Here is a 15,807-nt window from a genome sequence, read left to right as displayed (position 1 = left end):
CGGGCGACCTGGTGCCCGCGGGCACCGCGTTGGTGACCCCTGAGCTAGCCTGTCTCCACCTGCGCGCTTGCTCCCGCTGTCACACGCATGTGCATCCTCGCTCTCCTGGCCAGAGAGAGAGAGAGAGAGAGACATGCCGGTCCTCAAGTGACGGCGTGATAAGAGCGTACCGTCACAATAAACAAAAAAAAACCCCAATGGAAAGCAATAATCGATAACAAAAACAAGCAAACTGGAGTTTTGACCCGGAGAAGACAGGGGTCTCTGGGGTGACTGGAGCCTATCCCAGCCATCATTTTAATTCAAAAGCATAATACTAACTATCAGGAGTTGCTGCGGTCATCGTTAATACCGTTTAATGTTACATCCCTACAATACAGTACAGTCTTGTTTTTCCAGTAAAAAGTCCAAACGGTTTGCCTTACAAAGACAGTACTTCTGATTGGACCCCTTTGTGATTTATACTCCGCCCCTCTCCCACATGCTACTCTCATTGTAAAACTTGTCCCACACACCTAAAGACACAATTGAATATGATTGGATTCCCTCCCGAAACTTCCTTCCACCTCCAAAGACACGCACCTGGGGATAGGTTGATTGGCAACACTAAAATTGGCCCTAGTGTGTGAATGTGAGTGTGAATCTTTTCTGTCTATCTGTGTTGGCCCTGCGATGAGGTGGCGACTTGTCCAGGGTGTACCCCGCCTTCTGCCCGAGTGCAGCTGGGATAGATTCCAGAGGGACAAGCGGTAGAAAATGGTTGGATGGATGAATAGATGGATTTCGTCTCTGTCAACATTTTCGTCTTGTTTTTATTCCTCGACAAAATTGTCAATTGTTTTCATGGTTTTCGTCAACGTGCATTTGTTGTGATTCGTTATTGTCCTATTTTAGTTAGGAATGATGTTCAAAAACCGGTTCTCCTGATGCTTCGATAAGAAAAGAACCGATTTCATGGATTCAAATCCCTTTTTGAGAACCAGTTCCCGTTATCGAAGCCACTATGCCGTATTTTCGCAACCATAGGGCGCACTGTATTAAAATGCGCCGTGTCAGTTACGGGTGCTATTTCTGTATTTAACGCATAAATAAGGCGCAGCGTATTTTTGGGCTCAGGCATGGTTAAACATACGCTATCTTAAAGGCCTACTGAAACCCACTACTACCGACCACGCAGTCTGATAGTTTATATATCAATGATGAAATCTTAACATTATAACACATGCCAATACGGCCGGGTTAACTTATAAAGTGACATTTTAAATTTGCCGCTAAACTTCCGGTTCGAAACGCCTCTGAGGATGACGTATGCGCGTGACGTAGCCCGACGAACACGGGTATGCCTTCCACATTGAAGCCGGTACGAAAAAGCTCTGTTTTCATTTCATAATTCCACAGTATTCTGGACATCTGTGTTCGTGAATCTGTTTCAATCATGTTCATTGCATTATGGAGAAGGAAGCCAAGCAAGCAAAGAAGAAAGTTGTCGGTGCGAAATGGACGTATTTTTCGAACGTAGTCAGCCACAACAGTACACAGCCGGCGCTTCTTTGTTTACATTCCCGAAAGATGCAGTCAAGATGGAAGAACTCGGATAACAGAGACTCTAACCAGGAGGACTTTTGATTTGGATACACAGACGCCTGTAGAGAACTGGGACAACACAGACTCTTACCAGGATTACTTTGATTTGGATGACAAAGACGCAGACGTGCTACTGTGAGTATGCAGCTTTGGCTTTTTTTTGCGTATGTACGTAACTTTTTTAAAATATATAAGCTTTATGAACCTTGGGTTAGGTGAACGGTCTTTTGGGCTGAGTGATTGTGTGTGTTGATCATGTGTTTGAATTGTATTGGCGTGTTCTATGGAGCTAGGAGCTAGCAGAGGAGCTAGGAGCTAGCATAACACGTACCGTACCGTAAGTGCGCGTCACGTACGTAACTTTTTAAAAATATATAAGCTTTATGAACCTTGGGTTAGGTGAACGGTCTTTTGGGCTGAGTGATTGTGTGTGTTGATCGGGTGTTTGAATTGTATTGGCGTGTTCTATGGAGCTAGGAGCTAGCAGAGGAGCTAGGAGCTAGCATAACAAACACGCAGGTGTTATTATGCAGGATTAATTTGTGGCATATTAAATATAAGCCTGGTTGTGTTGTGGCTAATAGAGTATATATATGTCTTGTGTTTATTTACTGTTGTAGTCATTCCCAGCTGAATATCAGGTACCGTGAGTATGCAGCCTTGGCTGCTAAACATTCGATAACTTGACCGTATGTGCGCGTCACGTACGTAACTTTTTAAAAATATATAAGCTTTATGAACCTTGGGTTAGGTGAACGGTCTTTTGGGCTGAGTGATTGTGTGTGTTGATCGGGTGTTTGAATTGTATTGGCGTGTTCTATGGAGCTAGGAGCTAGCAGAGGAGCTAGGAGCTAGCATAACAAACACGCAGGTGTTATTATGCAGGATTAATTTGTGGCATATTAAATATAAGCCTGGTTGTGTTGTGGCTAATAGAGTATATATATGTCTTGTGTTTATTTACTGTTGTAGTCATTCCCAGCTGAATATCAGGTACCGTGAGTATGCAGCCTTGGCTGCTAAACATTCGATAACTTGACCGTATGTGCGCGTCACGTACGTAACTTTTTAAAAATATATAAGCTTTATGAACCTTGGGTTAGGTGAACGGTCTTTTGGGCTGAGTGATTGTGTGTGTTGATCGGGTGTTTGAATTGTATTGGCGTGTTCTATGGAGCTAGGAGCTAGCAGAGGAGCTAGGAGCTAGCATAACAAACACGCAGGTGTTATTATGCAGGATTAATTTGTGGCATATTAAATATAAGCCTGGTTGTGTTGTGGCTAATAGAGTATATATATGTCTTGTGTTTATTTACTGTTGTAGTCATTCCCAGCTGAATATCAGGTACCGTGAGTATGCAGCCTTGGCTGCTAAACATTCGATAACTTGACCGTATGTGCGCGTCACGTACGTAACTTTTTAAAAATATATAAGCTTTATGAACCTTGGGTTAGGTAAACGGTCTTTTGGGCTGAGTGATTGTGTGTGTTGATCAGGTGTTTGAATTGTATTGGCGTGTTCTATGGAGCTAGGAGCTAGCAGAGGAGCTAGGAGCTAGCATAACAAACACGCAGGTGTTTTTATGCAGGATTAATTTGTGGCATATTAAATATAAGCCTGGTTGTGTTGTGGCTAATAGAGTATATATATGTCTTGTGTTTATTTACTGTTGTAGTCATTCCCAGCTGAATATCAGGTCACCCCCGGCTCTCACAGCATCTTCCCTATCTGAATAGCTTCAACTCCCCACTAGTCCTTCACTTGCACTTTACTCATCCACAAATCTTTCATCCTCGCTCAAATTAATGGGGAAATTGTCGCTTTCTCGGTCCGAATCTCTCTCACTTCATGCGGCCATCATTGTAAACAATAGGGAACTTTGCGTATATGTTCAACTGACTACGTCACGCTACTTCCGGTAGGTGCAAGCCTTTTTTTTATCAGATACCAAAAGTTGCAATCTTTATCGTCGTTGTTCTATACTAAATCCTTTCAGCAAAAATATGGCAATATCGCGAAATGATCAAGTATGACACATAGAATAGATCTGCTATCCCCGTTTAAATAAAAAAAATTCATTTCAGTAGGCCTTTAAAACATACGCGAGCTTAAAAGATACGCTAGCATGCATGGATGCTGTTTTAAAAAGGCAGCAGGAGCAAAGCTGAGTTTGGTTGTACTTTATTGAAGTATTTATCAATGTACTCACATTATTTTTTTATCAATCCTCCTCCACAAATCCATCAAAGTCCTCATCTTCTGTGTCCGAAATGAACAGCTGGGCAGGTTCTCCATCAAACACGCCAGATTCCCTCTCGTCATTTTCAAAGTCAGTCTCGTTGTCCATTAGCCCCGTTGTGCGTATCGATTCGCTACCGTGCTGGTCCCCTTCTTCTCCACAGTGTGCTTCACCGGGATGTCGAAAATGAGCGGCACCACGTACATGTTGGTGATGTGTTAATCTGCATTTTTTTTATTTACAACGCACATAGCAGCACTATATGCTCACTGGGGGCGTGCCTTTAGCGTCCTCTCTCACCTGAAACCTTCAGCCTTTATCGTCCGCATGCTGCTTCAGTCACGTCCGCTTGTCCTCCATATAAACAGTCACATAACACATAACATCTACGGCTTTTGGAACTCAGTGCACACACAAGGTGCACACACAACAACCTATCTGGATTCAATAAGAGATTTGATAAAGAATCGGTTCAATAAGAGGATTCGATAATGGCATCGACATCGATAATTTCTTAACGAACATCATCCCTCATTTTAGTCATGCAAAAAACGGTCGTTGATAACTAGGACGAACATTTTTAGTCAACAAAATTAACACTGAATTGGTCGATCTCGAGACCAAAGTGATATCTGTCCTCACCTTTGTCATAAATTCAATGGCATTCAAATAAGGGGCTAACCAATTCATTTGAGTTGACTTAAATTATTGTAACCTGACTTTTGTTTTTCACAACATTAAGCACATTACCTGGTGGCTTACATTATGGTTGCCTATGCCCACGCATTCTTCAACCAATCATTTGGCTTTAGTGTAACTGGTTTCACCCTCCTGGCTTCATACCTGTGGTTGCATCTGCAAAGCAAGGGTAAGTAAGCCAACAAAAGGGTGCTATAAAAAACATTTCTGTGCAGATTACCTATTTTATACCAGTTGTTAGCTTTTTTACATTTGTGGTACAACGTGTACTATACCAAAGTGAAGCGAGGTGTACTGCTTTGTGGTAACATTGCTGCACTCGGTGAGTCAGGCCTTCTGTTCTTTGGCACGGTGTTGTGGTGAACCATGGTCTGGTTTATTCCTGCTCTCTTTCTAACTGCTCTGATTGGTTGTTGCTGTGGTAGCGGCTGCTTCCTGTGAATGAGAAGTGCACCTTGCACACTTGTGAAGCTAAGTAAAGACTTATGTTGTGGGTTCCTGGTTGTAGTTGCGGGTGTCTTGACAAGTTAAACACTGGAGAGTGTCTGCTACAAGCTAGAAATGCAAAGTGACATGCAAAATGAGTGTTGACACATGGTCACATTACGTGACCATGTGACAGCAGCAGACAGTTGACAGGAACATGCTGATAGTGGAAAACTGTACGCTGGCCTCAAGATTAGCTTTTGTTCCATCTCACATGCACCAGATAATTGTATCATACGATGCATGTGTAGCACATACAACAGGCAAAGCTTAAAGGGGAACTGCACTTTTTATTTTTTTATTTTGCCTATCGTTTACAGTCATTATGAAAGTCAAGATGACGGATGTATTTTTTAGTGCATTCTAACTTGTAAACAAAAGCCCGCTTATAATGGAGCCAATGGGATGTTGTCTATTGGGCCCCACTATTGTTGTAGTGGGGCCAGCTCCACTATGGACTGGACTCTCACACTATGATCTAGATCCATTGCACCGGTCGCCCCGGGGGGTCCCCACATCTGCAGTTCCCTCCAAGTAGGGCTGGGCAATATGGCCTTTTATTAATATCTCGATATTTTTAGGCCACGTCACGATACAGGATATATACTGTATATCGATATTTTGCCTTAGCCTTGAATTAACACTTGATGCATATAATCACACCAGTATGATGATTCTGTGTCTACATTAAAACATTCTTGTTTATACTGCATTAATATATGCTAATTTTAAACTTTCATGCAGAGAGGGAAATCACAACTAAGTCCATTTACCAAAACTGTATTTATTAAACAGTTATTAAGCAGTGCCACAAACATTCATGTAATTTCAAAACAGAAAGTGCAAGATTGTCAGAGACATTTTAAAACAAGCTATTAGTGCACTTTTGTGCATGATGTCACTAAGATGACATATCAAAACAACACTAAATTAAAGTGCACTTTTTGTAAAGAATGCTGCTACAATAGTTAAAAACAAAAAAAGTGCACTTTTGTGCATGATGTCACACACGATATTTCAATAACTGTCAAATAAAAATTACCGTAGCTGCATAATAGGAAATCAAATAGTATATGTCCTTCGCTATGTGGTAGGTTCCTGCGGACGTTATCTCCGTTTTAGACTATTTTTTTCATACGGTGTTGATGTGGAAATGGTTGCTTGGGCATTTTGTAGGTGTGGCATGGAACGGAGATGTTGACATGCGGAGTTTCAAGCACTCTTCATTCTCTAGCGGGTGACTTTTCAAATGATAGCAGTGGTGCTACTTTTTGTAGCAACGCTTTTGCCGCATACTTGACAAATTACAGTTGTCTGTTTAACATATTCCCGTTTGAAGCCAAACCACTGCTAGACGATGGACCCCCTGCTGTTTTTCTTGGGAATTAATTCTTCTTCCTTCATTTGTTACCAGATTCGCACTTTTTTTTTCTCGTATTACCACTCGCACCGCACCGCTAGCATCACAGCTAACGTTACCCATGCTGGTACCTCTCTGCTCCGCGAGAGCGTATGGCGTTGCACGCGCGACTGTATGTGACGTATGTAACCAGGTGCGCTTGTTTTACCACTCTGTGAGAAGGAGAGACAGGAAAGAGTGAGAAACGCATGTAGTGTATCAGAATCAGAATCAGAATAGTTTTATTGCCATTGTTTGAGAACGGGTTCACAAACTAGGAATTTTTCTTGGTGCAAACGTGCGACATAAAACACATATAACACATATTTGGTATAAAAAGAGCTGTGACTGAGCTATCAGATAGACTTAGAAGGGATTCAAGGAATTCAAGGAGCTGCTGTTAGGAGTTATTGTTCATTTGCCTGATGGCCGAGGGGAAAAAACTGTTCAGGTGGCGGGAGGTGTGGGCCTGGATGGAGCGTAGTCTCCTGCCTGAGGGGAGAGGGGAGAATAGTGTGTGTCCAGGGTGAGAAGAGTCAGCAGTGATCCGACCCACACGCCTCCTGGTCCTGGAGGAGAACAAGTCCTGGAGGGATGGGAGCTTGCAGCCAATCACCTTCTCAGCAGCACGTACGATGCGCTGCAGTCTATTCTTATCCTGGACTGTGGCGCCGGGGAACCACACTGTGATGGAGGAGGTCAGGATGGACTCTATGATGGCTGAGTAAAACTGCACCAGCATCTCGGTCGGCACCTTAAGTTTCCTCAGCTGCCGCAGGAAGTACATCCTCTGCTGGGCCTTCTTGATGAGGGAGCTGATGGTCAGCTCCCACTTGAGGTCCTGGGTGATGGTGGTGCCCAAGAAACGGAAGGAGTCCACAATGGGGACGGGGGTGGGAGAGTCAATCAGGGTGAGGGGGGATGGTGGGGCTGTGACTTTCCTGAAGTCCATGATCATCTCCACTGTTTTCTGGGCGTTCAGCTCCAGGTTGTTGAGGCTGCACCAGGACGTCAGCCGGTCTACCTCTCTCCTGTAGGCGGACTCATCGCCATTCGAGATGAGCCCGATGAGGGTGGTGTCATCCGCAAACTTGAGCAGTTTCACGGATTGGTGACTGGAGGTGCAGCAGTTTGTATACAGGGAGAAGAGCCAGGGGAGAGTACACAGCCCTGAGGAGTACCAGTGTTTGTGGTTCGACTGTCCGAGACAATCTTCCCCAGCCGTACGTGCTGTCTTCGGTCTGTCAGGAAGTCATTAATCCAACTGCAGAGGGAGTCAGGCACGCTGAGCTGGTAGAGCTTGTCTCGTAGCAGTCCAGGGAGGATAGTGTTGAAGGCAGAGCTGAAGTCCACAAACAGGATCCTAGCGTAGGTTCCTGGGGAGTCCAGATGCTCCAGGATGAAGTGGAGGGCCAGGTTCACTGCATCATCCACAGACCTGTTGGCTCTGTAGGCGAACTGCAGTGGGTCCAGGAGGGAGGCGGTGATGTCCTTGAGGTGGGGCAGTGTAATGCCCACAACTAAAAGCAACTGTGTGAGAACGTATACTCAAATATCACGATATAGTAATTTTCTATATCGCACAGAGACAAACCCGCGATATATTGAGTATAGTCGATATATCACCCAGCCCTACCTCCAAGGTTTCTCATTGTAATCCCATTGAGTTGAGTTTTTTCTTGCCCTGATGTGGGATCTGAGCCGAGGATGTCGTTGTGGCTTGTGCAGCCCTTTGAGACACTCATGATTTAGGGCTATATAAATAATCTTTGATTGATTGATTGATATTCCGCCCATAACACCCAATAAATAACCATCCAAAAAACGCCAACAATACTCCATTTACCGTACATTTTGTGACTTAAATATTAACCAAGAATTTAGTGATATTGTTATTATAAGTGCTAACACAGACAAACATCTTATAGCAGCGCCATGATCACTAGCTTATGCTGTTATGTTGACACTTACGACTGGTGAGCTGTTTTTTGCCTCGGTGCTCATGAAGGTCTATTCTAGATCACAGATAATAAGGGATGTAACGATATCAAAATCTCTCGATACAAAATTATTGTGGTATATGTCCAAAAACGACCCAAAAATACCAAAATGAAGTGGCAGGAATGTTTAGGATGAACACGGTAGAAAAATGGATGGATGTATGGAGTTACTGTAATTGAACCCAAAGTTAAAGTTAAAGTACCAATGATTGTCACACACTAGGTGTGGCGAAATTATTCTCTGCATTTGACCCATCACCCTTGATCACCCCCTGGGAGGTGAGGGGAGCAGTGGGAATCATTGTTGGTGATTTAACCCACAATTCCAACCCTTGATGCTGAGTGGCAAGCAGGGAGGTAATGGGTCCCATTTTTATAGTCTTTAGTATGACTCGGCCAGGGTTTGAACTCACAACCTACCGATCTCAGGGCGGACACTCTAACCACTAGGCCACTGAGTAGGTTACATAGCATAAACATAAACATAATGCTAAAATGTTCTAATCATATTTATTACTACAAACATGTATTTTTAGGTGCAAAATATTGTACAGGAACATCCACTGTTTCAGCAAATATTTAAAAAAACAAACTTACAGTTGAGTATATTTAAAAGTGCCATATGTATTAATGTGGGCAGGAGTGGTACTGCAATCACGGTCAAAATTCTGTAGTCCTTTCCCACTCTCCATGACTGAGGTTGCCAGATACTCAGCCAAATCCGAATCCTACTCCAAGGGACTTCAAATGGCAGTCGACGAGTCCTACACTGTAGGTTTCTCTTGTTTATGCTTCTTGCAAGATGGTTTACGAAGTAATTATGGCACATTTTACTGATGTCGATTAGCCAAATGTACAAACCCCGTTTCCATATGAGTTGGGAAATTGTGTTAGATGTAAATATAAACGTAATACAATGATTTGCAAATCCTTTTCAACCCATATTCAATTGAATGCACTACAAAGACAAGATATTTGATGTTCAAACTCATAAACTTTTTTTTTTTTGCAAATAATAATTAACTTAGAATTTCATGGCTGCAACACGTGCCAAAGTAGTTGGGAAAGGGCATGTTCACCACTGTGTTACATGGCCTTTCCTTTTAACAACACTCAGTAAACGTTTGGAAACTGAGGAGACACATTTTTTAAGCTTCTCAGGTGGAATTCTTTCCCATTCTTGCTTGATGTACAGCTTAAGTTGTTCAACAGTCCGGAGGTCTTCGTTGTGGTATTTTAGGCTTCATAATGCGCCACACATTTTCAATGGGAGACAGGTCTGGACTACAGGCAGGCCATTCTAGTACCCGCACTCTTTTACTATGAAGCCATGTTGATGTAACACGTGGCTTGGCATTGTCTTGCTGAAATAAGCAGGGGTGTTCATGGTAACGTTGCTTGGATGGCAACATATGTTGCTCCAAAACCTGTATGTACCTTTCAGCATTAATGGCGCCTTCACAGATGTGTAAGTTACCCATGTCTTGGGCACTAATACACCCCCATACCATCACAGATGCTGGCTTTTCAATGTTGCGCCTATAACAATCCGGATGGTTCTTTTCCTCTTTGGTCCGGAGGACACGACGTCCACAGTTTCCAAAAACAATTTGAAATGTGGACTCGTCAGACCACAGAACACTTTTCCACTTTGTATCAGTCCATCTTAGATGATCTCAGGCCCAGCGAAGCCGACTGCGTTTCTGGGTGTTGTTGATAAACGGTTTTCGCCTTGCATCGGAGAGTTTTAACTTGCACTTACAGATGTAGCGACCAACTGTAGTTACTGACAGTGGGTTTCTGAAGTGTTCCTGAGTCCATGTGGTGATATCCTTTACACACCGATGTCGCTTGTTGATCCCTGAGGGATCGAAGGTCACAGGCTTAGCTGCTTACGTGCGGTGATTTCTCCAAATTCTCTGAACCCTTTGATGATATTACGGACTGTAGATGGTGAAATCCCTAAATTCCTTGCAATAGCTGGTTGAGAAAGGTTTTTCTTAAACTGTTCAACAATTTGCTCACGCATTTGTTGACAAAGTGGTGACCCTCGCCCCATCCTTGTTTGTGAATGACTGAGCATTTCATGGAATCTACTTTTATACCCAATCATGGCACCCACCTGTTCCCAATTTGCCTGTTCACCTGTGGGATGTTCCAAATAAGTGTTTGATGTGCATTCCTCAACTTTATCAGTATTTATTGCCACCTTTCCCAACTTCTTTGTCACGTGTTTATCAGTTTGAACATCAAATATGTTGTCTTTGTAGCATATTCAACTGAATATGGGTTGAAAATGATTTGCAAATCATTGTATTCATTTTATATTTACATCTAACACAATTTCCCAACTCATATATAAACAGGGTTTGTATATGTAAAGTTACGCAACAATAGTTTCGTCGGGAGTTGTGACAGATTGTTGGCATTACCCTGCTAAAATGTTTAGTTTGACCGCACGAACCACCATCGAAATAATTATATATAATGACGCATAGGCCTACTTTGATGGCAAGCCAAGGCCAACAGTAAAATGTCCGCCAAATTTCGTTCAGCATAACCCCCTGCACTGCATTCTCTTCCATGTACACACATCACCATCTTTCAGTGCAAAGTGCAATTCTATGATCCAACCCACATTACGCAAAAACCACGTTACACATAAATCATATCACCTACTACCATGTCAATACACAAAGTAGAAAATCATTACATGTAATGCATTATATTGTGCCAAGCAAATACCACCCCATATGTGCCTGATGCACATACAGTACCAAAAACCGCAATTAGCCGTGCTAATGTTGGAACCCATTTCCTAAGCTTATCAGCATATTGAGAACGAAATAGGCACTGACACTACCCATATCCACATAGGTTTTATTTGTCGAAAATATATTTTGCCATGTCAGCCTGTATGTCGATGTGTCATCCAACTAACGGGCATATATTTCCTCCGTTAGCCTATATGTCGATGTGTCATTGACCGGGCTCGCATGCTAAGCTTTCGTTGCACGAACATACTAGCTTTGTTAGACAAGATCATAGACAGTATTGGACATTAATGTTTACATACAAAATGTCCATTTCCATTTATTACAAGTAATAAGAAAACGTAAATGCCTGACTTACCTATTAAGGACGAAATGAGCAAGTTTGGCGTCAGATGAAAAAATATTCTCCGCCTTCAATCATCTCCATCTTTCGAAGGCACCCCCGATACAAATCATTGTTTTGTTCCTGGCTTTGTCATGAATAAGTTAAGAATCGTAACGACGCCTTTTAGATTTACTAAGGTCTGACATGTTTAGTAATTCTACCAGTGGCAGTAGCTTGACGAAGAGGGTGGTCCGTAACTGGCAACCTGGATGTGACACACTCACTGACTTTCTAATTGGTCAAACGGTGGAGGGTGGGGCATTGAAATGAAAACAATAACAATATTTCGGGGCTGTAAATCTAATTTTGAAATGAGCATATCCCGGCTGAACTACTGTTATCAGTTTTAAATGTATTTGAAAAGAACATTATTTATCAATGCCTTTTGACATATCAGGGCCATTTAATGACTTGACATTAAAGGCCTACTGAAACCCACTACTACCGACCACGCAGTCTGATAGTTTATATATCAATGATGAAATCTTAACATTATAACACATGCCAATACGGCCGGGTTAACTTATAAAGTGACATTTTAAATTTGCCGCTAAACTTCCGGTTCGAAACGCCTCTGAGGATGACGTATGCGCGTGACGTGGCCCGGCGAACACGGGTATGCCTTCCACATTGAAGCCAATACGAAAAAGCTCTGTTTTCATTTCATAATTCCACAGTATTCTGGACATCTGTGTTCGTGAATCTGTTGCAATCATGTTCATTGCATTATGGAGAAGGAAGCTGAGCAAGCAAAGAAGAAAGTTGTCTGTGCGAAATGGACGTATTTTTCGAACGTAGTCAGCAACAACAGTACACGGCGCTTCTTTGTTTACATTCCCGAAAGATGCAGTCAAGATGGAAGAACTCGGATAACAGAGACTCTAACCAGGAGGACTTTTGACTTCGATACACAGACGCCTGTAGAGAACTGGGACAACACAGACTCTTACCAGGATTACTTTGATTTGGATGACAAAGACGCAGACGTGCTACTGTGAGTATGCAGCTTTGGCTTCTAAACATTTGATCGCTTGACCGTATGTGCGCAACTTTTTTTTGCGTATGTACGTAACTTTTTAAAAATATATAAGCTTTATGAACCTTGGGTTAGGTAAACGGTCTTTTGGGCTGAGTGATTGTGTGTGTTGATCAGGTGTTTGAATTGTATTGGCGTGTTCTATGGAGCTAGGAGCTAGCAGAGGAGCTAGGAGCTAGCGTAACAAACACGCAGGTGTTTTTATGCAGGATTAATTTGTGGCATATTAAATATAAGCCTGGTTGTGTTGTGGCTAATAGAGTATATATATGTCTTGTGTTTATTTACTGTTGTAGTCATTCCCAGCTGAATATCAGGTCACCCCCGGCTCTCACAGCATCTTCCCTATCTGAATAGCTTCAACTCCCCACTAGTCCTTCACTTGCACTTTACTCATCCACAAATCTTTCATCCTCGCTCAAATTAATGGGGAAATTGTCGCTTTCTCGGTCCGAATCTCTCTCACTTCATGCGGCCATCATTGTAAACAATAGGGAACTTTGCGTATATGTTCAACTGACTACGTCACGCTACTTCCGGTAGGGGCAAGCCTTTTTTTTTATCAGATACCAAAAGTTGCAATCTTTATCGTCGTTGTTCTATACTAAATCATTTCAGCAAAAATATGGCAATATCGCGAAATGATCAAGTATGACACATAGAATAGATCTGCTATCCCCTGTTTAATTAAAAATAAATTCATTTCAGTAGGCCTTTAAATCATTACATATGGCACCTTTTAAAGTGACAATGTAAACATCTAGTGTAAAACAATAATGTTCACTTTCATTTTTTTCAACTTTTACTTGTTTAAAAGCAGTGTTCTCCACAGTGGACATGATTGTATCAGTTTTTTCAGAAAAGTTAATCCAACAATTCAACTTTTAATATAGTAAATACCTCACAAACTGATGTTTAGCTTTGCTGTCTTCAAATATACAGGTATTTTCCGGGTGACTGTTTGAGGTGGTGACTTGTCCAGGGGGCTGCATTCTGTCCAAGAGCAGCTGGCTCCAGCCCCCCCGCGACATCGAGAGACACAAGCAGTAGAAATGGATGGATGGATTGAGGATTTGTTAAGTAGCTTTTAAGTATTTCCTGCAGTGTAAAGTTTATTTTTGATGATTTTTCTCTGCGGTGGGACGTGACCGGCTGGCTTTATCTTCTTGGAAACGCTGGAGACAAAAGTGCTGTGCTTTGCAGAACGCAGACTTTCTTACCTCTGTCAGAGAGAGTATGTTTTTGCCATGGGTTGTTTGTGTGTTTCTTATAGGGATGTCCCGATCCAGATTTTTGCACTTCCGATCCGATACCGATGTTGTTTTTGCACTTCCGATCCGATACCGGCCGATACTGGCCTTATCCGAGTATGTATTAAAGTTTAAAGTTATTTAGCCTACTTAGTTGTCAGATTCATGTACTCTTGATAACAACTAGCCTGCTGAATTAGGTGAGTTTGAATAATACACAATGGAGATGTTGATGTGCGGAGTTTCAAGCACGCTTCATTTTCTAGCAGGGGACTTTTCAAATGATGCTACATATTAGCAGTAATGCTACTTTATATAGCAACGCTTTTGCCCCACACTTGACAAATTACGGTTGTCTGTTTGACATATTCCCACTTGAAGCCAAACCACCGCCAGACGATGGACCCCCTGCTGTTTTTTGGGGGAATTAATTAATTCTTCCTTCATTATTACCACTCGCACGGCTGCGCTAGCATCACAGCTAACTTCAGCCATGCTGCTACCTCTCTGCTCCGCGAGGGCGTATACGTATGTGACGTATGACGTGACAGTATGTGACGTATGTAGAAGGTGTGCTTGTCTGTCTGTGAGAAGGAGACACAGGAGTGAGGAGAGCCTGTAGTGTAATGCCAGCAGCTAAAAGCAACTGCGTGAGAACGTATACTCGAATATCACGGTATAGTCATTTAATATATCCCACAGAGACAGCTGACATTTTTACCGGTAACTTTTAATTCCCATGGCCGTCTTAACGGTTAGGACACAGACCTGTGTATGTGTTGAAGGTGTGCTGGAAAATGCAGAACGGAAATTAGGGAGCAGCAGAAAAGTGGAATGTATTATTTAAATCGGTGCGTTGGAAAACATGGACCGGACTTTTTTTAAAAACTGGATCTGGATCGGCATTTTCCCATGCCTTGCCGATACGCATTTTTTGGCAAATATCGGCGGCCAATCCGATCCAAATATCGGATCGGGACATCCCTAGTTTCTTAGCAACAGAACTGAAATAGTTATGGATATATTTTTAGGTATTTGTCCAAAAAAACAATTCCTTTCATCTTCTATAAACACACTTTACTTCCTTCTGTTCCACAACCCGCATTTGTTGGCCCAGGCTGCGCAAAGAATTTTGGGAAATGTAATTTATTTTCAGACCCGGCCTATGCTAAAGCACCAGACATAAACTACACACCTAGTTTTTGTTTGATACCATCACGGTAATATTGTGAGGACTTTAAAACCGAAATACAGCGGTATCTACAATACCATTACATTCCTATAAAGAATGCCTCTCACTACAGGTGGGGGAAATAATAGATTTTTAGATGCATCACAATTCGGACATGGACGGTTATAAAATTGATTAGAAAACGTCAATAATTGATAATTGATTTATTTACTGTAAATAAAAAATGCAGACAGTTCTAATATTTGGCTGACTGCAGCGAACCACCCCACTGAGTGATCCGACCAGCTCCTTTGATATAGGGCACTTATGTTCCAGTTTTGCACACATTTCCATGAATTTAATAAATCTGAAGGAATTTCTTTTTACAAATGCATTGTTTTTAAAAGTTGCAACTTGCAAGTGATAAACGCTCATTTAGTAGAACGAAAATAAATGTAAAACTGCATCAATATACATAAATTAAGGATGCATCAATAATCGATTATTAATCACATCATAGCTCCTGAATCGTAATCGTAATTGAATCGTGGGGTGGTCAAAGATTCCCACCTCTACCCACTACCTTTCACCTTGATTAGTAGAAGGATGAGGATGTAATCTGACAAGTTGGTACACTTTGGCAGGCAATTTAGACCTGGAAATGGCTCGAAAAACACGAAAAGACGCTTGGTTCCATCCCCCTTTTCTTCGCTATTATGATGACACATTCTTCATCCAAACAACATTATATCTGTCGGCATCCTAATGACAGCAGATATTGTA

At 42.1% G+C, this 15,807-nt stretch overlaps 1 protein-coding gene across 8 annotated transcripts in view; it reads left to right on the top strand.

The window, feature by feature from the left end:
• LOC133646661 (zinc finger protein DPF3-like) overlaps positions 1–15,807 on the top strand; it is a 109,303-nt gene that overhangs the window by 55,390 nt on the left and 38,106 nt on the right. The window contains exon 1 of one of the 8 annotated variants that reach the window (XM_062042266.1): positions 13,562–13,678. The exons of the other annotated variants lie outside the window; for them this stretch is intronic. Within the exon in view, the coding sequence (XP_061898250.1) occupies positions 13,656–13,678 (23 nt within the window). The 5' untranslated portion in view covers positions 13,562–13,655. Of the gene's footprint in view, positions 1–13,561; positions 13,679–15,807 lie in introns of those variants that run through there. 8 annotated transcript variants of the gene reach the window in all.

Source organism: Entelurus aequoreus, linkage group LG03 (genome assembly GCF_033978785.1).
Source record: "Entelurus aequoreus isolate RoL-2023_Sb linkage group LG03, RoL_Eaeq_v1.1, whole genome shotgun sequence".
NCBI classification, from domain to species: domain Eukaryota; kingdom Metazoa; phylum Chordata; class Actinopteri; order Syngnathiformes; family Syngnathidae; genus Entelurus; species Entelurus aequoreus.
This window is presented reverse-complemented; position numbering and strand designations above follow the sequence as displayed.